Genomic DNA, 24,107 nt, shown 5'->3' with positions numbered 1-24,107 from the left:
GCGCTCCGTAGCAGGAGAGGCTGCGATAGTGAGAGGCCCGCGCACCGCGATGAAGAGTGGCCCCCACTTGCCGCAACTAGAGAAAGCCCTCGCACAGAAACGAAGACCCAACCCAGCCATAAATTAATTAATTAATTAATTAATTTTAAAAAAGTGGTATATATATACAATGGAATATTACTCAACCATAAAAAAGAATGAAATACTGTCATTTGCAGCAACACAGATGAACCTAGAGAACATTGTGTTTAGTGAAATAAGTCAGAAGGAGAAAGACAAATACTGTATGATATCACATATGTGGAATCTAAAAAATAATACAAATATATGCATCCAAACAGAAACAGACTCACAGATATAAAAAACAAGCTTGTGGTTACCAAAGGGGAGAGGGAAGTGGGGAGGGATAAATTAGGGATATGGGATTAACAAATACAAACTGTTATATATACAATAGATAGGCCGGGGCTTCCCTGGTGGCGCAGTGGTTGAGAATCTGCCTGCCAATGCAGGGAACATGGGCTCGAGCCCTGGTCTGGGAAGATCCCACATGCCGCGGAGCAACTAGACCCGTGAGCCACAATTACTGAGCCTGCGCGTCTGGAGCCTGTGCTCCGCAACAAGAGAGGCCGCGATAATGAGAGGCCCGCACACCGCGATGAAGAGTGGCCCCTGCTTGCCCCAACTAGAGAAAGGCCTCGCACAGAAACGAAGACCCAACACAGCCATAAATAAATAAATAAACCCAAAGTTTAAAAAAACAAAAAAAAATAGATAGGCCACAGGGATGTACTATATAACACAGGGAATTATATTCATTATCTTGTACGACCTATAATGGAATATAATCTGCAAAAATACTGACTCACTATGCTGTATATTAACATAATATTATAAACCACCTATACTTCAATTAGCTTTTTAAAATTTTTTTAAAATAAACATCTGATGAAGATATCAACTTTTCCTTAGGAAGTCATTTTTGTGCTGTGATTAAGATGGGTAACTGAGTCTATATAACACTTCATCCTGGTGCATCAAACCAACACAGGACAGACTGTTCATAATGATGCAAACACAGGAAAACAATCTTTCCAGATAATCATGAGAAATGCCTTGCAATGGGCCTCAGTGTAGAAAGTTGAGGAATTTTTCAATGCTAAACAGCAGTGTCTTGTGTTATCTATACAGGTTTTTTAATGATCTTTTGGAAGCCTAAGAATTATGTTGTAATTCCAGACTTACCACTATTGAAATTGTCTTTCACTCACATCAGTAATGAAAGTTAGCAACTAGAGACCTGTTTGATTGATGTATGGCACCCACCATAGGGCAAGGCACATAGTAGGGGTCTAAGTAATATTTGTTAAATGTATGAATAAGTAACTGTCTTATCTTTGATCAGTTAGATGATAAACATAACAGATAATATAGTCACAGTTACAATTGCCTCAAAGCTCAGTGGTGAAAAAATGTAACTATTTGTTGATAAGTCATCTTACCCTCTATAAGAGTCCCCATTTCAAATTATTAAAAGCTTTTACTCTAAAGTATGAACAAAAGCTGGATATCTTCAATCACCACATTTATTCAAATTGACATCACATGGCTTCTGTTATGATACACTGAGAAGTCCACAGAATTTCTGCCCTGCCCCCACAAAGAAAAGCATTATGAAGAAACATCACACAAACTCAAACTGAGGGACATTCCACAAAGAAACTTGTTTGTACACTTCAAAATGTCACGTTATAAAAAATAAAGAAAGGCTGAGGAACTGCTCCATACTGAAGGAAACTAGAATCATGACAGTATGTGATCCTGAATTTAATCCTGGACCTATAGAGAATATTTTGGAACAATCTGTAAAATCCAAACAAGGCCTGTGGAGTAGAGGGTTATATTACATCAATATTGATTTCCTGATTTTGATGATGTACACTGTGGTTATGTAGTACAGTAATTTAAAGCAAGAACTTTCACTATGACCTGTACATCATCAACAATTCCTGGCTTTACTGCTCATGTAGGTTAGAATAATGGGCAACTTGAATATAAATCTCAGTTTGGTCACTTGCAAGCAATTCATAATGAAAGGATTGGGAAGACAGAGTAATGTGTTGACACTGAAAATGAGAATTCACAAAGCACAGTGAAAAGGATGCCAAGATGGTCAGTAAAGGAAATAAGAGTCAAAGACAGAGGAAGCATAAAGCATTCAAGTATGGAATAAGAGCACTCACAAAGGCAGATATCCAGTTGGTCTTGGATTTGGGGTAGTAATCGAGGATAACAGGTATGAGAGGCATAAAGGAACATCTAGCCTCAAGCCTAACAGCTTTTATCATATTTGTCATCAGGAGACCAGTGTTCTGTTACCAGCTTCATTAAAAACTAATTATAAGTACTATTCAGCAATTTTAAAAAGAACAAAATACTGATACAGGGGCTTCCCTGGTGGCGCAGTGGTTGAGAATCTGCCTGCCAATGCAGGGGACACGGGTTCGAGCCCTGGTCTGGGAAGATCCCACATGCCGTGGAGCAACTGGGCCCGTGAGCCACGACTACTGAGCCTGCGCGTCTGGAGCCTGTGCTCCGCAACAAGAGAGGCCGCGACAGTGAAAGGCCCGCGCACCGTGATGAAGAGTGGCCCCCGCTCGCCGCAACTAGAGAAAGCCCTCGCACAGAAATAGAGACCCAACACAGCCAAAAATTAATTAATTAATTAATTTTAAAAAAATACTGATACATGCTACATGAATGACCCTCTAAAACATTTTGGGAAATGAAAAAAGTCAGACACAAAAGACAACATATTGTACGATGCCATTTATATTAAATGTCCAGAAAAAGCTAAACTATAAAGACAGACATTAGATTAGGGGTGGCCTGGGACTGGGAATGGGAATGGGGATTATCTGTAATCCCCATTTGATTACAGTCAACATTCATTTGCAATCCCAAAATTAAGGCTCTATGCCTTAATTTTCTCATCTGCTATTTAGTCACAACTATAGTACCTAACTCAAAAGGGCTCTTTGAAAATCAAATGAGATAATTCAGGTTAAAAGCCTAGAACAATGTCTGGTACTTAGTGAGGGCTCAACATGTACACATACATGTCCAGCTTAAAAATTCAGAAAATAAAATGCATGAAAAAAGCAACATGCATGTAATAAATTATGAACATAGAGAAAAGTAAAAGTTCATACTTCAAAGATTCAGCAACAAACTATAGTTCATCCTAGGCAACTCCTTAGTCAAGGTAAATAATTTAAAATACTTTGGGAGAACTTTTTAAATATGTATTTAAAATCAAGTATAAGAAGAACAAAGGAAACATTAAATATAGTGTTATTTCCCTAATATTTACGGTCTCAATGAAGTATAAGGAAATGTTGAGACGCTTCCTCAGCCTGTAATCTTCTTACGTTGACATTTTGATGTGTAATTTCCTAATTACATGATTTTTCACATTTTTCCACATTTTTTTCTATACATAAAAGTCCTTTGTTGAAAATGAGCTTCCATCTTACATTTTCACTCTATTAACTTTTTTATATAAAGACAAGTCTGTTGTTCATCTTAACAATATAATCCTGGACCAAAACCTCTAGAAGTCAATACTGCTGAGGCCAAAGGCACTGACCTCACTGACATAGATACACTCTTCCATGTTTTCTCGTTCTTTAAAACATACGCTATAGTATTGGAGGCACCAAAGTTCTCTCCTCCAGTAGGTGTCAAATAGTGATATAGATACTGCCTCCTGAACTCAGTCCTGTTCACTGACTCTTCCAATACAGGTATACAAAGTGAAAAGTTGCTAACCCAGCACTCCACCAAAGAAACAGTTGTTTAATTTTAATCCTTTGAAATAACTACTTCATTGAACATAACCTGCATATCTTTGGTTAAACTATTTTCTCACCGGCATCAACATTTATATTCCCCTATTTATTATCTCTAGGACCATTTATAAAATGAACTTCTGTTTTCATTAATCTATGATTCCTTAAGTATTCCCAGATAAAGTTCCTAACATGAAGAGAAAGTAGAGGCAAATTTCAATTATTTGATGAATTTTATCTTGATAACTTTGAAAACAAACTTACTCTTTAAATTGCATTATAAAAAATACATTACTCTTCACATTAGTTTTACATGGAAATATATAATTATTTGAATATTTAAATATAGTTTCTCTTTAGCAAAAAAATTGTCACTCAGAGCCCTAGTTACACAAAAAAGTTAAATGCACAAATCCAAAACACACTTCACACAACATTGTCTACATACTGCACAATTTGGAACAATTATAGTAAACATCTATGCAAGATACTGAACAAGGACAAGATTAATAAAAATATTCACTATGGTTATAATTTGATTTTTTACTATTAAAAGAATTTAATGCATACTTGAATACACAAAAAACATCCAATTTTTACCTAATATGCAAATTAAGCCAAAACAAATTTTGACAGAGGGGCACTCTTGTATCCTACCAAATTCTGAAAGTTATTCACTGTTTATTTAATTTCCATTATAACTTTTACAATTTCAAGTTTTCAAGCCTGTCTAAAATAATGATGATTATAGGAACTTAGTAAACATTTCCAAAATGTTTAAAAAAAATCATCAGGACTATTTTATACTTTAATATAATTCAGATATAAACCTTTTCCTCTAAAAAAAAATGGTACTTAGAAGTTTCCAATGTGAAAAAGGCAGTAATTTTTTTCAACTTCAAGTTTTTGATCACTTGAATTATAAGAACTATTCTCTGTGCACGATGTAATCACAATAGATATGATACATCATAATTACATGGTACATTTTTTCCATATGATCTCTTGCTTTTAAACTGACACTAAAAGATGGCAGAATGCCTACCAACAGTACTCAAGGGAATTATGTGTCTACTTCACAAGGAAAAAAGACACCAATACCCACAAATAGAATATTTTTATGAATTAGCTGCTTGTTTACTTCCTAATCAGTAGGACAGTTTTCTTCCTAAATTCAAATTGGAGGATTATTTTAAACTAGTGGTTTACAGATATTTTAAGAAAGGAAATTAAAATATTTGTATATGAGGCAAAGTTGAAGTTGCTTTGCAACTAAAAATATAAACATTTGTCCATTTTTTTCAATATAATTACTGTTTTAAATTTAGAAGTAAAGAAATTGCAACATAACACCATAACATACCCACAGATTAAATAATGGCCCCTGAAATAAAACTACATTTAGAAACCAACTGTTACACTATACTTACTTCTAAGATAACAAATTTTTATCTCTGAAATCATGGTACACTGATCTAGTTTCAATAAAATATGGTTTATACAATGTAGTAGCTGAAATTCATGTTTCCCTTTAACATCAATGATAGAAAAGGACCCAGGATCCTTGGCTTAACAGGATAACTATCTGTACCAGCTCAACCAGTATCCCTGAATAAAGGATCTAAAGATTTTCTGAGTACCTCAGACCTAAACTGCATATCTTGACATTTTTAGGTGAACTACCAAAATCAGTTAGCAAATTGAAGGAAAGCCAAACCAACGCACAAATAGTTTTTCACTTGCAAAATGGGTCTCCACTTATCAGTTTTATTAGATCTTTTGAATTATTAAGATTATAACTTATTAATAACAACAATTAATGGTCTGCCCAAATTACCAAACCAGTCATTTCAGTTCAAGCTATTAAAAAAGGATATGGAAATATCTAAAATATTTTTAAGAGATAAGGCCATAAGATAACTGGATTTTCACATTAAACCACTGACGCTTCAGGTGGAGGGGAAAAAGGGTGGTAGAAAAGCATAATCACGCTGGCAAGATCATTTTCCCCTTAAGGTCTAATAATGCTAAAGAAAAACCTACAGAGATTGCATGTACGCATGTGTCCAAATGAGGAAAGTTAGATACCTGCAGATCCAGTTTAAATGAAGAAGGAAGAGTTTGTGTTATGTATGTAAAATCACCAGGCAGTTTTTAAAACTGGATTAAAGTTTATGAAATCTCATTCTCTGCAATGCTTTTAAAAGAAAGATAAATTATAGTTTGTGTGTGATTATTTAGGTTAATCCCACTCAAAAGCTGAGATAATCAGAGTTTCTTCTTTTTAATTATCCAGTTAGAATACGATATTGACAATGCCACTCTGAAACATACAGAAAATAACTACATATTCATTTGTTCCAATTTTTAAAAAGTAAAAAAGCATTTTATGTTTGCCACATCCATTCTTGCAATATAACCTGCTGACATGAGAGACACAATCATAAAAAATAAATAAGAGGGACATGGTTTGAGGAAGAAAGTTGTATATATTGTGCTAAATTATGTGATATAAATTAAGATGAAGCTCTTCCACAGCAAATGGACAAAGGAAGTTTTTTAATTTAAAAAAAAAAGGACCCTAAACACTAACTTTAAATTAATATAAAAGTTCTGAAAAATAAGTCTATAGCAAAATAGTTGAAGGTTCATTTTTTTCACCAAAGTTAGGAAAGCTATGTACACTAGGTACCAAATATATTTTCAATTGAAGTACTGAATCCTCAACTAGCCCTTAATAGAAACACCTCTAGTTTACCTCATTACCTCACGATTTGTTAGAGAGCCGAGTCCTCATTCTGTCAGAATATGGTATACCAGAATACGAACTTCTCAAAGCATATGTTCTAACAGGTCTAGAAGGCTTTCTTCGTTGTCTTCTAGGGCGTTTTTTATTACCATTCTTCTTATTTCCTGCAACGGCAGAAGAGCCCCGCACAGGTTGCTTGGGAGAAGAGCTTGCTATAGCTTTTGACTGCTCTTCAGCTCCAGCTGATGGAACCGAGGCCTTTGAAAGCATTTTAGCTGGTCTCTTTGCCTTCTTTAACCTACTGACATCAGATTTTCTCTTCTTAAGATGCATCCTAACAAAAGTGCTCCTGGACCGATATTTGTGACGCAAAAAAACAGAGTATTTTGGAATATACTTTTTAATTATATCACTTAGTTTGGTCTGAATCCAAATCGACCGTTTTTCTGAAGCAATTCTGGTTTTTTGCTGGGAAATAACTGGTCTACAACCTTCTTTGGGAAAACCTGGCTTATTATTAGTTGTCACCTTCCTTCTCTGAATTTTCCTTTTACTTTCCAAAAACTTATTTCCAATCGATTTCAGAGAAATTTTGGCAACATCATGATTTAAAAGAGTTGACTGGAAATTACTTTGTTTTGAAACTTCACTAGAATTCAAAATCTTGGATTTTTCCAGAAACACAGATTCACTGGCCTCCTGATGTGACATTAATTCATGTCCTACTGACACTGTCATAAAAGGTGCCGAAGCAGAGCTTTGTACATAAGTATCATCATCTCCTGCATTAGAATTTAGGTGGCTAAAATGAATTTCCACACAGTTATTCCTGTCAGGCCCTGGTACTTCTATGTTCAAAGAAGGATCAATTACAATCTGCTTATTCAATGGGTCATAACAATTAAAGGAACTCTGGTTAAATTTGTACTGTATGCTAAGATCCCAATTATTTCTACTACCGTGCCTCCTTTTAGAGAAGTTGTTGGATTCACCTTTCTTCAGCTTAATATTTGAAGAAAGAACATAAATTAAGGCATTTGGTTGCAAAGGCTTCAAAACTGTAATACATGATTCAGGAAATTCGACTTTTCCAATTTTTACTTTCTTTCTTGTTTTTCTGTCATTCTGTAAAAGTAAACGCTTCCTTACTGGAGAGTCTTTCTCTTGTCCAGTTATTCTTCTTTTTGTCCCTGGGTGACTTGCGAGATTGGTTTGAGTTCCATGGCTGACTTTTATAGCTTGGCATGGAGAAGCCACTTGGCATGTTTGTTCAAAATGCTTCTTTGCTGAAGGATAATGGCTAGGTTTATCTAAGGCCACTGAAAAGTCATCAATATCTGAAATACCACCTGCATTATCATCACAATCTGAAAGAACTTGAATTGATGTAGTGTCCTGATTGAGGTCAGTCCAGGTAATCTTTTTTCCTTCGTTCGATTTTTTTTTTTTAATTTTCCTGGTCTCACAGTCATCATCAAAGTAACAGTGGAAACGACCTTTCTTAAATTCCTTCACGAGAGCATTAATTTTCACGTCACCTTCTCTCATTATCTGAGACCACGTTTTCCCCACAAATGAAGGAGGGACATGAGGCAAGCCTTCAAGAACTGGTTCATCAGGATCATCTTCTATGACTTCCTTTGCTTTTTCCAGGTTCCGTATAGAATCAACCATGGGAACAGAGCCTGAATGGGAATTATGGTTTGTTTCTTTCAGGTCAAAAGACATCTTCTCAAATAGGTCTATTTTATTAACAGCTTCTTGAGGCTGGTTGTTGTCAGACTGAAGAGAGGGATCACATTGAAAATTCATCCCAGAACCACAAGGTTCACAGCTCATACTTTCTAGATCGGTATGTTTTAACTTCAAAAGGTTTTCTTTATCAGGCATTTGATGAATCACCAACTCAGGAGATGCATTACAATCCATTGCAGAAACACTAGATTCACAGTTCTTATCTTTTAGGCCAATATTTTCTACATCTTTCCAAAGGTTGACTCCTTTGTTAGCCTTCTGCCGTTGCTGAGTCACTGGCTGAGAAGTCTCCTCCCGTTCAAAATTTCTTTTAGGACGATTAGATTGACGGCTCTTATCCTCGGGGTCAATATATTTGGCCTTTTTTTTTCCAGGCTCTTGTGACTGGGAAGTCATGGACTGATGAGAGGCATCAATTTGAAAACTTAGTTCAGAAATATAAGGCTCACAGCTTGTCTCTTCCAGAATAATATAGTCTTGCTTCTGGTTTACAACTTTAAAGGTCTTTTTGGAATGGTTTGTCACTGATTGAGGAGAGGATTCACAAACATATCCTAGTTCAGAATCACAAGAGTCACAGTTCTCATCTTCTGGAACAAAACTTTCTGCATTTATACAGCTGATTTCATTGACAGTCATCTGAGGTGAGTCAATCACTGGCTGAAAAGGGACATCAGAATCTGAAATCATTTCACAGTCATTATCACTGGTCATCAGGTCCACAAATAACATCTTCTGAAGATTTGTTTCTTTGTCTGACACTTGAAGTTCGTTTATCACTATTTGAAGAGGAACATCAGAATCACACATCATTTCAGAATCACTAGGTTCACTGACTCTTTCTTCCATGCCAAGATGCTTTTCCATCTGAAGGTTTACTTCTTTGCAAACCACTTGAGGTTGGTCAACTTCTAACCGAAGATGAACACCAGAATCACATTTTATTTCAGAAACACTAAGTTCACAGTTCTTATGAAGGTCATGATCCTTCTCTTGCAAGTTTATTTCTTTGACAGCCACAGGAGAATGCCCAGCTATGAAGTCAACATCAGAATCATAACTTACTTCAAAATCACCTAGTTTATATCTCTTATCTTCCAGGTAAATATGGTCTTCCTCCCAAAGACCTATTTCTTCAACAGCTTTTTGAAGCTGGCTAGTCACTAACTGAAGAGGATCATCAGAAACAAAACTTATTTCAGGACCACAAGGATCATTGCTCTTATCTTCCAAACTGGCTTGTTGCTCTTCCAATATGTGTGGTTGCTCAACCACTGATTGGAGATGGGCATTTGAAACATAAATGACTTCAGAATCATTGGGTTCATAGCTCTTAGTACCCAGACAAACATGTCCCTCCCTCAGAAGACTTATTTCTGTAATAGCCTCTTGAGTTTCGTTAGCCACAGACTGAAGAGGTTCATCAGAAACAAAATTTATTTTTGAATCACTAGGTTTGAGAACCTTATCTTCCAAGTCAACATGCTCCTCCCAAAGGTTGATCTCCTTAACAACTTTAGTTTGGCCAGCCACTGACTGAAAAAGGACATCAGAATCATACACAATTTCAAAACACTTAGATTCATCTCTCTTATCTTCCATGTCAACTTCATTCTTCCAAAGGCTTACTTCTTTAACAGTTTCTCTAAGCTGGTTGGCCACTGACTGAAGGGGGTCATCGGAATCAAAACTTATTTCAGAACCACAAGATTGATTGTGCTTATCCTCTAGCTCAGTATGCTCCTGCTCCAAAATAGTTATCTGAGGATGATCAACTATTGACTGAACCAAGAGATCAGAATTCAAACTCATTTCAGAACCACTATATTGGCTGTTCTTATCTTCCAAGTACACATGACCTTCATTCTTGAGGTTTATTCGTTTAACAGCTACTTCAGTTTGATCAGACACAGACAGAAGAGAAACGTCAGAATTATGTATTAATTTAGAAGCATTAGGTTCATCAACCTTATTCTTCTGGCCCATATCCTCTTCTTTCCACAGGTTTGTTTTTACAAGCACTTCCTGAAATTGTTCAGTCAATGGCTGAAGAGGGTCATCAGAATGAAAAGCTATTTTGCCATCACTAGATTCATTGTTTGTGTCTGCCAGATCCACATGTTTTTCCTTCAAAAGGGCTAGTCGAGGTTGGTCAATGACTGAATGAAGAGGGGTATCAGTACCCAAATTTTTTTCAAAACCTCTAGGTCCAGTACTTTCATCTTCTGGGTCAACATGGTCCTCCTTTAAAATGGTTATTTGAGGTTTTTCATTCATTGACTGAAGAGGGACATCAGAGTCCAAAATTATTTCAGAACCACTATATTTATCACTCTTGTTCTCTAGAACAACATGTTCTTCTTTCTGAACATCTATTTCTTTAACAGCTATTTGAGGTTCAGTCATTGAATAATCAGAATCTAAATTTATTTCAGAACCACTAAATTTAGCACTTTTACCTTTTAACTTAGCATGCTTTTCTTTTTGAAGCCATAGTTCTTTAACAACTACTTCAGGTTTGTGAATCACTGACTGAAGAGGGATATCGGAATCCAAACTTGTTTCAGAAACACTTAACTCATTACCCTTATCTGCTAAATTTACATGTTCTTCTTTTTGGTTTATTTCTTTAATAGCTATGTCAGGATGATCAGTCACTGAATGAAAAGAAATATCAGACTTCATACTGCTTTCAGAAACAACAGGTACATTACCCTTACTTTCTAAGTGTATAATCTCCTCTTTCAGGTTTCTTTCTTTAATGGGATCTTCAGAACATCCAGTCATTGAACAAAAAACATCACAATCAAAACTTAATTCAGAACCACAAGGTTCATTTTCCTTATTTTCTAAGGGTACCCACTCTTCTTTTTGAGGATTTAGCTTTTTAACAGCTTCTTCTGGATGGTTAATCACTGAGTGAAAAGGGATATAAGAATCCAAACTTATTTCAGAAGCAGTGCGTTCATCATCCTTCCCTCCTAAGTGTATATACTCTTCTTTCTGAATGAATGTTTCTTTAGCAGCTACTTCAGGTTGATAAATCCCTGAATGAAGAGGTATATCAGAATCAAAAGTTATTTCAGAAACACAAGATTCATTACTCTTATTTCCCAGATCAATAGACTCCTCCACATAAATGGCTACTTGAGATTGGTCAACTACTGAGTGAAGAGGAATATCAGAATCAAAAGTTATTTTGGAACTAATTGACTCAAAGCTCTCATCTTCCAGGTTAATGTGCTTCTTCCTTATTTCTTCAACATCCAGCTCAGTATACTCAGTAACTGACATAAGAGGAGGATCGGAATCAAAACTCAGCTCAGAACTGGAGCACCCATAGCTCTTAACTTCCATATCAACATTTAACGCTTTCAGATTTATTTCACCACAAGCCCCCTGAGGTTGATCATTAGCTGATGGATAAAGAGAAGCATGAGAATCAAAACTTAGATCAGAAATGCTAGATTTAACACTCTTATTCTCCAGGTCAAGAGCTACTTCCTGAGCGTTTACTTCTTTAACTGTCACTTGGGATTGGTCAGGCACTAACTGAGCATCTGTTTTCATCAGATGAAAATTCATCTCAGGACCATGAGACCCACAGTTCATATCCACAACGTCATTCTTCTCTTTCAGAAGATAGATTTCTTCAACAGCCCTCTGAGGTTCATCAGTCATGGTCTGAAGAGAGACATCACAATCAAGATGTGCTTTAGCACTACTAGGCTTACGATTCTTATCTTTCAGATAGACAAGCCTATCCTCCAGGTTTCTTTCTTTGACAGCCAGGTGAGGATGGTCAACTACTGACTGAAGAGAAACATCACAATCGAAACTTGTTTCAGAACAACTCGATCCATAGTTCTTATCAACCAAGCTAATGTGAACCTTCTTCCAAAGTTTTGTTTCTGTGACAGCCACTGGGAATTGGTCAACCACTGACTGAAGTGAGAAAACAGAATCAGCACTTATTTCAGAGCTACTAGATCCATAGTTCATATCAACCAAGCCAACGTGTGCCCCCTTGGGAAGGTTTACTTCTTTTTCAGGCTGTTGGGGGTAGTTATCAGTTGACTGAAGTGAGGCATCACAATCAAAATTCATCTCAGAATCACTAGATTCATAGCTTTCATCAACCAGCCTAATATGCATTGCCTTCTGAACACTTACATCTTTAACAATTACTTGAGTTTGGTTGGAAGTCAACTGAAGGGAGCCATCACAATCAGAGCTTATTTCAGAAACACAAGATTTATTGTTCTTATACTGCAAATCAGCACGTACTTCCTTTAAGAGGTTTATTTCTTTGGCAGTCACTTTAGATTGGTCTGTCAGTGAATAAAAAGAGGAACTGCCATCAAAACTCATTTCAGAACCTCTTGATTCACAGTTCTTATATTCTTGGTCAATTTGCTCCTCCTTCCAAAGGTCTGGCACAGCCTCTTCATGGTGATCAGATGCTGACTGAAGATAGCCACCAGCAAACTTGATTTCAGAACTCACTGAGATCTTCTGTTCCAAAAAGGCTGACTTGTTATAAACCAAATGCTTTCCTTCTTGGGTATGATCCATATTAGGAAAGAATTTCTCATGGTACTTTGGAATGCCATCTTCAAAGATTCCTTTATTAGAAGGCATGTCAGTTTTATTCAGGTTGACTGCTGGGTTTGTTAATCTGGAAAGAGATTCCAATTTTAAGGAGCCTTCAGCACCCACAAATTCATGGACTTTAGAGCCAGTTGACAAAGTTTTACCCTGAGATTTTACATCTTCCTGTATAGCCAATTTATCTGAATTTATACATAAAGATTTCCTGTTTGATTCTTTAGGTTTCTGGTATGTTACTGAAGAATTTTCTGGATGGGATGACAGCATAGGGTTTCTAAAGCCCCTGTCTAGCTGTTTAAAGTATTTGTCAACTTTGTTTGGGTCACATTTGTTAACTGAATCCAAATGGGATCCTAGTGGTAACCCAGTAGTAGCATTAGTTGTAACTGGTCTTTCATGAGAACTTTCAGGTAAACAACTAACAGGAGCATTAGAAATCACTGATGAACATATTACATTTTGTCTATTATTTGTAGCATGACCAATACCAACTGGATTAAATTCTTTCATACTGCTCCCAATTTTATGAATGAACTCCAAGGGCTGCTGCTGTCCTTTCTCCAGTTTTTGAATAACTGATGGTCGAATTGAAACACTCTGTATATATTCCTGAGATTTACTAGGTCTAGAATACAGCTCTTCAACAGGTTCAAAAGCCTTGGAAGACATCTCTTCTCTGACTCCAGTAGCATCCTCAGTCATTATTTCAGGAACAAAATCATCATTCGGAACCACTCCAGAAGGTGACACAGTAGTCATATGAAGTCTCTCATTTTGCACTGATCTAAAAAGCAAGGGGGAAAAAATCCATAAAAATACTCTAACATCTGTTTAAGATTTTTATTAAATGCATAATAAATGTTATTTTCTTCCTACCCTGGGCAAGATTCCTAGAAGACAGAGTCTCAAAATAAAATTAATTTTGTAACATTTGGCTAAGAAAAGAAAGGAAGGCAGAATCATAAAATCAAACAAGTTGGAAATCCCCCAAAATTTGTATCTGTATTTGTGTGTGTTTAAAATTAACAACTAAATCACAATCTGTATTTCTACTCATTTTAAACTAATTTTACAACAAAAAAAGCCCTCCAAAAGTGTAACCATTAAAGGTTAAAAACCACTCTTTTATATAACTCTTATGCTAAAAAGGAAAAATTTTTAAACTATCTACAAACAAAATAAATAACTATATATTAAATCTATGAGACGTGATCAAAATGAAAACTTCACACTTTTAAATTTCCCATTAAAATAAGAATTAGTAAACAGAAATTAATTAAATGAGCACCTAATTCAAAAAGACAGAAAAATAACCAAATCCCCCTACCTCAGGAAACTTGAAGATATAAATTAAGAAAAAGAAAGACCAATAAATAGGAAACAAAAATAAAGCAAGAGCTGATTTTCAAGAAGTCTAAAATAATACAAAAACCAACAATGTCTAGACAAGGGGGGGAAGAGAGATGAAATTTTTTAAAGATGAACTGTATAATTTAGAAAGCTTATAAACATAATTAAGTAATGTGGTATTGGCATGGGATTAAAAACATTCAAGGAAAGAAAATGGTATTCAAAATCCAATATATAGATATAGAAGTAGATGTAGATACACACACACAAACACAAGAATTTTATGTTACAGGTGATGTTTTATATCAGTGGAGATAATTAGTATATATTTATTTAAAAAATAAGTACTGCTACATAACACTTATAAAAATAAATTCCAAGAAGATTAAAAATATTTAAAAGAAGAGACAATGGAATTAAGAAAAAGACATGAAAGAAGCCATAAAGAAAAATTCTCCTTAGATTGTGTCAAAATGTTTCTTTCTATATGGTAAAAAATAACATATACAGTTGATAAACACATGACAGATTCTGATATTTAAAATATAAATAACATTTAAAATACAAAGAACTATTATTCATAAATATTGCATACAAACCTAAAATATACAAACAATTCAATGGAAAAATAAGCAAAGTATATGAAAAAACAATCCATAGGATAAATATATTTCTAATAACTATATAGAAAGAGAAATTCTACTTTACTCATAAATAAATAAAGGTTAATTAAGAGACACTTTTTGGCCTATTATTTTAGGGAGAAAGAAAGAGGTTGATAATCCCAATGTTGGCAAGAGTGACAGGAAATGAGCACTGTCATATACTACTCGTGTATATACATATATATACAATTTATGCAATAAATTATATATAAATTGGTATAGCCTTCCAGGAAATGTCTATCAAGAATTAAAATTTTCTTCTCTAAATGTTTGGTAGAATTCACCTGTGAAGCTGTCTGGTCCTGGACTTTTGTCTGTTGAGAGTTTTTAAATTACTGATTCAATTTCATTACTGGTAATTGGTCTGGTCATATTTTCTATTTCTTCCTGGTTTAGTCTTGGGAGATTGTATTGATACATTTCTAGAATTTGACCATTTCTTCTAGGTTGTCCATTTTATTGGCATATAGCTGTTCACAGTAGTCTCTTATGATCCTTTGTATTTCTGTGGTGTTGGTTATAACTTCTCTTTTTTCATTTCTGATTTTATTGATTTGGGCCCTTTCCCTTTTTTTCTTGATGTGTCTGGCTAAAGGCTTATCAATTTCGTTTATCTTTTCAAAGAGCCAGCTTTTAGTTTCATTGATCTTTTCTTTTTTTTCTAAGTCTCTATTTCATTTTTTTTATTATATCACTTTCTTAAATTTTTTTTTTTTTTTGGCTGCGTTGGGTTTTCATTCCTGCGCACGGGCTTTCTCTAGTTGCGGCAAGTGGGGGTTACTCTTCGTTGCGGTGTGTGGGCTTCTCATTATGGTGGCTTCTCTTGTTGCAGAGCACAGGCTCTAGGCACACAGGCTTCAGTAGTTGCAGCACGCGGGCTCATTAGTTGTGGCACGCGGGCCCTAGAGCATGCGGGCTTCAGTAATTGCAGTGCGTGGCCTCAGTAGTTGTGGCTCGTGGGCTCTAGAGCTCAGGCTCAGTAGTAGTGGCACACGGGCTTAGTTGCTCTATGGCACGTGGGATCTTCCCGGACCAGGGATCAAACCCATGTCCCCTGCACTGGCAGGTGGAGTCTTAACCACTGCGCCACCAAGGAAGTCCCTATTTCATTTATTTCTGCTCTGATCTGTATCATTTCTTTCCTTCTACTAACTTTGGGTTTTGTTTGTTCTTCTTTCTCTAGTTCCTTTAGGTGTAAGGTTAGGATGGAAAACTTCTGAATCAATCTGAGGCCACCATCACCCTGATACCAAAACCAGACAAAGATACTACAAAAAAAGAAAATTACAGACCAATATCACTGATGAATATAGATGCAAAAATCCTCAACAAAATACTAGCAAACAGAATCCAGCAACACATTAAAACGATCATACACCATGAACAAGTGGGATTTATCCCAGGGATGCAAGGATTCTTCAATATACTCAAATCAATCAATGTGATACACCATATTAACAAATTGAAGAATAAAAACCATATGATCATCTCAATAGATGCAGAAAAAGCTTTCGACAAAATTCAACATCCATTTATGATAAAATCTCTCCAGAAAGTGGGCATAAAGGGAACATACCTCAACTTAATAAAGGCTATATGTGACAAACCAAAGCTAACAACATGCTTAACAGGGAAAAGTTGAAAGCATTTCCTCCAAGATCAGGAACAAGACAAGGATGCCCACGCTCACCATTTTTATTCAACATAGTTTTAGAAGTCTTGGTCACAGCAACAAGAGAAGAAAAAGAAATAAAAGAAATCCAAAATGGAAAGGAAGAAGTAAAACTGTCACTGTTTGCAGATGACATGATACTATACATAGAAAATACTAAAGATGCCACCAAAAAAAGCTACAAGAGCTCATCAAAGAATTTGATAAAGTTGCAGGATACAAACTTAATATACAGAAATCTGTTGCATTTCTATACACTAACAATGAACTCTCAGAAAGAGAAATTAAGGAAACAATCCCATTTACTATCACATCAAAAAGAATGAAATACCAAGGAATACACCTAAGGAGGCAAAAAACCTGTACTCAGAAAACTATAAGACACTGATGAAAGAAACTGAAGATGGCACAAACAGATGGAAAGATACACTGTGTTCCTGGAAGAATCAATATTGTTAAAATGACCATACTACCCAAGACAACCTACAGATTTGCTGCAATCCCTATCAAAATATCAATGGCATTCTTCACAGAACCAGAACAAATAATTTTAAAAGTTGTATGGAAACACAAAAGACCCTGAATAGCCAAAACAATCTTGAGAAAGAAGAACAGAGCTAGAGGAATCACACTCCCTGACTTCAGACTATACTGCCAAGCTACAGTAATCAAAGCAGGATGGTACTGGCACAAAAACAGACACATAGATCAATGGCACAGGACAGAGGGCTCAGAAATAAACCCATGCAGACTTCCCTGGTGGTCCAGTGGTTAAGAATCTGCCTTCCAATGAAGGGGACGTGGGTTTGATCCCTGGTTGGGGAACTAAGATCCCACATGCCACGGGGCAACTAGGCCTGCACACCACAACCACTGAGCCCGCGTGCTCTGGAGCCCATGTGCCACAACAAGAGAGAAGCCCACGAACTGCAACGAAAGAGCCCGTGTGCTGCAACTACAACCCGTCACAGCTAAATAAATAAATAAATAAAAAGAAATAAACCCACGCACTAATGGTAAATTAATCTATGACAAAGGAGGAAAGAATATACAATGGAGAAAAGATAGTCTCTTCAGTAAGTGGTGCTGGGAAAACTGAACAGCTACATGTAAAAGAATGAAATTAGAACATTCTATAACACCGTATACAAAGATAAACTCAAAATGGATTAAAAACCTAAATGTAAGACTAGATAATATAAAACTCCTAGGGAAAACATAGGCAGAACACTCTTTGACATAAAACGCAGCAATATTTTTTTGGATCCATCTCCTAGAGCAATAGAAGCAAAAGCAAAAATTAACAAATGGGACCTAATTAAACTTAAAAGCTTTTGCACAGTAAAGGAGACCATCAACAAAATGAAAAGACATCAGGCATACCCAAATTTAGGAATATCCTACAAAATAACTGGCCAGTACTCTTTTAAAAAGTGTCAAGGTCTTGAAAGCAAAGACAGACTGAGGAACTACTCGAGATTAAGGGAAAGTAAGGAACTGTGACAACTGTGGTCCTGGACGGAATCTTGGTCCAAAAAAAGGACATTAGTAACACTACTGACAAAATCTGAATCAGGTCTGTAAATAGTATGGTATCAATGTAATTTCATGGATTTGATCACTGTACTGTGGTTATTTTAGATTTAACATTTGGGGAAGCTAGGTAAAAGTTACACAAGAATTCCTTGTACCAGTTTTGCAGCTAAATTTGTGTAAGCCTGAAATTATTCCAAAATGAAAAGTTAAAAAATAAAAAATATTTTTTAGTGTCCATAAACTTTAGCCCAAAAGTTCAAATTCTAGGAATCTACTCCACAGAAAACGTTGCATGTACAAATATGTTTGTTGAAGCATTGTTTATATACACTATAAACTGGTAATTTATAGTGACCCCAAGATAGGCTAATTCCATCTTTCCACCAGCTAAGAAACCACATAATTTTTTTTTAACATCTTTATTGGAGTATAATTGCTTTACAATGTTGTGTTAGTTTCTGCTGTATAATGAAGTGAATCAGCTATATGTATACATATATCCCCATATCCCCTCCCTCTTGCGTCTCCCTCCCACCCTCCCTATCCCACCTCTCTAGGGGGTCACAAAACACTGAGTTGATCTCCCTGTGCTATGCAGCTGCTTCCCACTAGCTATCTATTTTACATTTGGTAATGTATATATGTCCATGCCACTCTCTCACTTCGTCCCAGCTTACCATTCCCCCTCCCCACGTCCTCAAGTCCATTCTCTATGAAAACCACATATTTTTTTTCCTGACTTTTCCCCATTAAAACTTTTTCACTATTTACTAAGTTCTAGGTTGGTGACTTGCAAAGCGTTCAAGAAGTTTATCCTTTTTTCTGCTGCTAGTGCTGAACTCAACTAATTCTGCACAGATGTGCTAATGATCTATTTTGCCTTATCTTATATAGCTGTAGCTGCAAACTCACCACAGTACAGAATCTGATTTTCTACCAAAGTTCTTCTTTAACATAGGACATTTAACTTTTTTAAGTGTTATCAAAATATTTATTTTTATTAAAACCAAAATAAATTAATACGAGAGTAAGCTATCAAGATACTGACAAATTATAGAAAGAGCCAATTCTATTTGACAAAATAGCAAATAGTTCCACTAATGTGGAATTAACTTAGTTTTTACCTTAACCACCTTTACTTGGCTACTGTCACCAACTTTTTGGTTACTAATCTTGTAAAAGTTATGTTTGCTCCCACCTTTTTACCCTGTTTAATCCTGTGACATCCTTATAAAACACCTTAATGATATATAATTATTTATCGGCCTAAGACTTTTCTTTAGAAAAAGCATAGTGTAGTCCATAACTTTTAGAGTGAAATTTCTTACCTAAGCTAGGAAAAAATTTTAAATAATTGCAAAGGTAAGTTACTAGATAAAATTTCATGTTATATTCCTTGATTCGAAGGTTCACTTTAGGAAGTATTAGAACAATTAACACAAACATTTACTGTAACATATAACTAACTTTGTGCTAATATTATTCCACTCAGTTACTTTACCTGCTTTCTTGATAATGATATGGGTGGTGCCTCAGTACATCCTGCAAGAAACGTTCCATCAAACTAGTGGTACCCATCCATTGTCTACTCTGTGTGGTCAAGTATCTGTGCTGATCACTGGATATATGCTATAAAGTAAAAAGAAAATGAATATTTTTAAATGGGTAATACTCATTAGTAGTGAGAGTGTCACAATATAAATTCATTATACACCTAGTAGAAGTATAAATTAATATACCCTTTCTATAAAGCAATTCTAAAATATGCATCTGAAAACCATAAGGGGAGCTCAAATCAATGCAGAATATTAGAGGATGTGGAGCTCACTTCTCCTCACGAACATATCAAAAATACATCTACATGTGGAACAATTCTTACTGAAAACTAACTGGAAATGGGTAAAAGGACTCCTGTACAACCAAGGCTGGAAGAAAGATACACACATAGGATGGTTAGGAAGGGAAGAAAAGCAAGCGATTAGGTTGGACCTGTGCCCATGGGAGGGGACTCAGAGGAAGAGGAAGATCAGTCACACTATCAGGAGGGTAAACAACCCATACACTTAAAACCATTCTGTTTTTCACTTTCTGTACAGTATTCAATAAATTACATGAGCTACTCAATTATTATAAAATAGGCTTTGCATAAATGATTTTGCCCAATTGTAGGCTGATGAAGTGTTCTGAGTACTTTTAGGGTAGGCTAGGTAAGCTCTGATATTCAGTAGGTTAGGTGTGTTAAATGCATTTTCAACCTAAGATATTTTCAAATTATAATCAGGATGTAATCCCATCATAAGTTGAGGAAGATCTGTATCATCTTCCTCTCTGTGGCTTGCCTTTTCACTTTCTTTTGTGTATGTGTGTGCGTGTGTGTGTGTGTGTGTGTGTGTGTGTTCATTCATAAATAAAGTTTTATTGGTGCCCCCCCCCCCCACACACACACACAAAGTAAATCTGGCATCTTTCCCAGGGTACCTTTTCACTTTCTTAATTGTCTTCCATTGTTTCTTAACTTCATTGCAGTCCAATTTACCAATTTTTTTCTTTGCCAGTACTTTTGGTGACCGGTTTAAGAAATCTCTCCTCACCTCGAAGTCATGAAGATTTTCTCATATCTGTTTCTAGAAACTTTATTGTTTTACCTACAATACTCACATCTACAATCTACATGGAATTGATTTTTGTAACCAGGATGAGTTAGCAATAAAATTGCATTTTTTTTGCCCTATGGATAAACAATTGATCCAGTATCATTTATTGAAGAAAGCCTACTCCTCACTGCTCTTTAGTGCCATCTTTGTCACAAATCAAATATACACATATACATCTGTTTCTGGACTTTCTGATTTATTTCCATGGTCTTTCTAACTTTGCACCATTGTCTTAATGATTATGACATAATAATAGGTTTCTATATCTGGGACAGTAAGCCCTCTGACTTTGTTCTTCTTTAAGATTACCCTGAGTCTTGTTGGTCTTTTGCATGTCCATATATATTTTTAGAATTGGCTTACTTTTTATTTAAAAAAAAAACTGCTGGAAATTTTTAATAGAATTTCATTGACTCAATATATAGGTTTGGGCAGAACTGACATGTTCAGAACATTGATTTTTCCAATCCATGAACATGGTATATCATACCAATTATTTAATTTTTAAATTTTTCTTAAATTTCTCTCAATGTTTAGTTTTCTGTATAAAAATCTTATACGTATTTTTTATACGTATTCCTTAAAAGTTGATGATTTTTCATGCTGTTGTAAATATCTTCTTCAAATCTCATCTTCTATGTGGTGTTTATATATAGAAAGACAATTTTTTTATTCTTTTTTTCTAACTATGTTTTATTGAAGTATAGTTAACTTACAATATTATGTCAGTTTTATGTGTACAGCAAAGTGATTGTTATACATATATATATTTACTCTAAAAAGACAATTTATTTTTATGTTGGCCCAAACGTTTTTTAAAATCTCTTATCAATTCTAATAGTTCATCTAAATATCTTTAGGATTTTCTTTGTGCACAATCACACTGTATACAAATAGTAACAGTTTTATTTCTTCTTCTCTAATCTTTATCATTTTCCTTTCTTTTTCTTTCTTTATTTCCCTGACTAGGACCTCTGATAAAATATTGAACATAGTTTAATTCAAGCATCAAGTCTATTTTCACTTAATTTATTACTGATATATTTGTAGTTAATTCTTGTTTTTATTTTTAAATCTGTCTTATTATTCTATTCTTGCCTACACAGTGTCCCTATTTCTCTGCTTTCTTATTTTCTTGTGGACTATTTTTTATTATTCCAATTTTATATAGACTATAAAGATCTATATTTTGTATAGACTTTTTCCTAGTCTATTAGTGGTAACAGATTACAACATGCAACCCTGACCGATCAAAAGTACTTGTTACTTTTACTCTCCTTCTCTCTTTTTTTTTTATTTGGCCATGCCGCACGGCATGTGGGATCTTGTGGAATCTTTGTTCTACTGACCAGGGATCAACCTGCACCCCCTGCATTGGAAGCATTGGAAGTGCCGAGTCTTAACCACTGGACCACCAGGGAAGTCCCCACTCTCTTCTTGAACAATGCAAGGTCCTTAGGTATTAGCTCAATTTACTCCCCTTCCAATTTATATGCCACTGTTGTTAATCTCACAAGATATTATTCATTTACATTGCCCACCTATTTACCTTTCCATTGCTCTTCGTTCCTTCCTGTATCTCTGAGCTTCCAACTGGAATCATTTTCCCTCTACCTGAAAAACTCTTTTTAGTATTTCCTTTAGTAAGTGTCTGCTGGTGATAAATTCCCTTAATTTTTGTTTCCTGAAAATATTTTATTTCACCTTATTTACTGAGTATAGAATTCTAAGTTGGTAGTTCTTTTCTTTCCTTTGGCTTCCATTACTTCTGTTGAATATTCTGTTCAATATTCAGCTAGATCTGGGCCCCATATGTCTTCACTGCCTTAGTAGTTCACCAAAGTTTTGAATTATATATATACATATATATGTGTGTGTGTATATTTTTTTTCAAGCTTTTATAGTTAGTACAAATTGCCTCAGCTGTCATCAACAGAATCTTTTTAAATGTCAGTTTAGTACAGGAGTATCCAAATGTCTAAAAATTATTATTCTAAACCTTAAGCAAAAAAATTATATTGAATGCTTATTGACTAGAACTTGTGGTTAAAGCATAAACATGTTTTATCATTATCAAAAGTTCAACAAATAATCTTCCATTCAAGTGATGATATAATAATTTCTCAATCATGAGAGAAATATTGAAGAGAACTTGAGATTTATTATCTGCCTCCTCATGTTTATAACCAGCATTAAAAATTATTTCTTTTTTAAAAAGGCAGAGATGTAGAAATCACAATAATAAAAACTCTTCCTAGTATGAATTTAAGTGTTTACTATTAGATCATTAAACAAAACAAATGCTACTAAACAGCAGAATTTTTATATGTTATAAACTTGTCTTAGATATCATCAAAGATCAAACAGTTTAGAACTAGCAGAAGCTTCATTATATGATTGCTTCACCTATGAGACAATTCCACAGCTGAAGAAAAACTTGAGAATCTTCTAAGTTAACAGTCCTGGTCAGAAAGCTGCAGCTACTATTACCATCAATACTTATTTCAAAATCTCCATACTTGATGTTTCACAAACTCTTCCAACAAAAAGAAGAGAAAGGAACACTACTCAACTCATTCTATGAAGCCAGTACTATCCTGATACCAAAACCAAACACATCACAGAGAAAAAAAGCTACAGACGAGGACTTCCCTGGTGGCGCAGTGGTTAAGAATCCGCCTGCCAATGCAGGTGGCACGGGTTCAATCCCTGGTCCAGGAAGATCCCACATGCTGCAGAGGAACTAAGCCCTCACACCACAGCTACTGAGCCCACATGCCACAACTACTGAGCCCGCATGTCACAACTACTGAAGCCCACGCACCTAAAGCCCGTGCTCTGCAACAAGAGAAGCCACCACAATGAGAAGCTTGAGCATCGCAATGAAGAGTAGCCCCCGCTCGCCCCAACTAGAGAAAGCCCACGCGCAGCAATGAAGACCCAACACAGCCAAAAAAAAAAAAAAAAAAAAAGCTACAGACAATATACCTTATGGATATATATGCAAAAATCTGCAACAAAATGCTAGCAAGCCAAATCCAGCAACATATAAAAGGAATTATACACCATGACCAAGTGGAATTTATCCCAGGAATGAAAAATTAGTTTAACATCCAAAACTCAATCAGTGTAAATGCTATAGACTGAACTGCGTCCACCCCTCCCACTTCCGCCAACTTCTTATGTTGAAGTTCTAACCACTAATGTGGCTGTATTTTTAAAAGACAGGGCTTTTAGGATATAATTAAATTATATCACACACAA

The 24,107-nt window shown here is 35.4% G+C and overlaps 1 protein-coding gene across 9 annotated transcripts in view; it reads right to left on the bottom strand.

Moving 5' to 3' along the window:
- Positions 1 to 1,568: 1,568 nt before the first annotated feature.
- ZDBF2 (zinc finger DBF-type containing 2) overlaps positions 1,569 to 24,107 on the bottom strand; it is a 31,400-nt gene continuing 8,861 nt past the window's right edge. For all 9 annotated transcript variants that reach the window (XM_082466867.1, XM_082466869.1, XM_082466865.1 and 6 more), the window contains 2 exons: positions 19,691 to 19,818; positions 1,569 to 13,750 (listed from right to left, as the gene is read on the bottom strand). In XM_082466867.1, coding sequence (XP_082322993.1) covers positions 6,619 to 13,750; positions 19,691 to 19,818 — 7,260 coding nt within the window. In that variant the 3' untranslated portion in view covers positions 1,569 to 6,618. The remainder of the gene's footprint in view (positions 13,751 to 19,690; positions 19,819 to 24,107) is intronic.

Source organism: Balaenoptera physalus (genome assembly GCF_965194825.1).
Source record: "Balaenoptera physalus genome assembly, chromosome: 6".
In the NCBI taxonomy this organism is placed as follows: Eukaryota; Metazoa; Chordata; class Mammalia; order Artiodactyla; family Balaenopteridae; genus Balaenoptera; species Balaenoptera physalus.
Note: the sequence above shows the minus strand (reverse complement) of the source record. Positions and strands in the feature narration are given on the sequence as shown.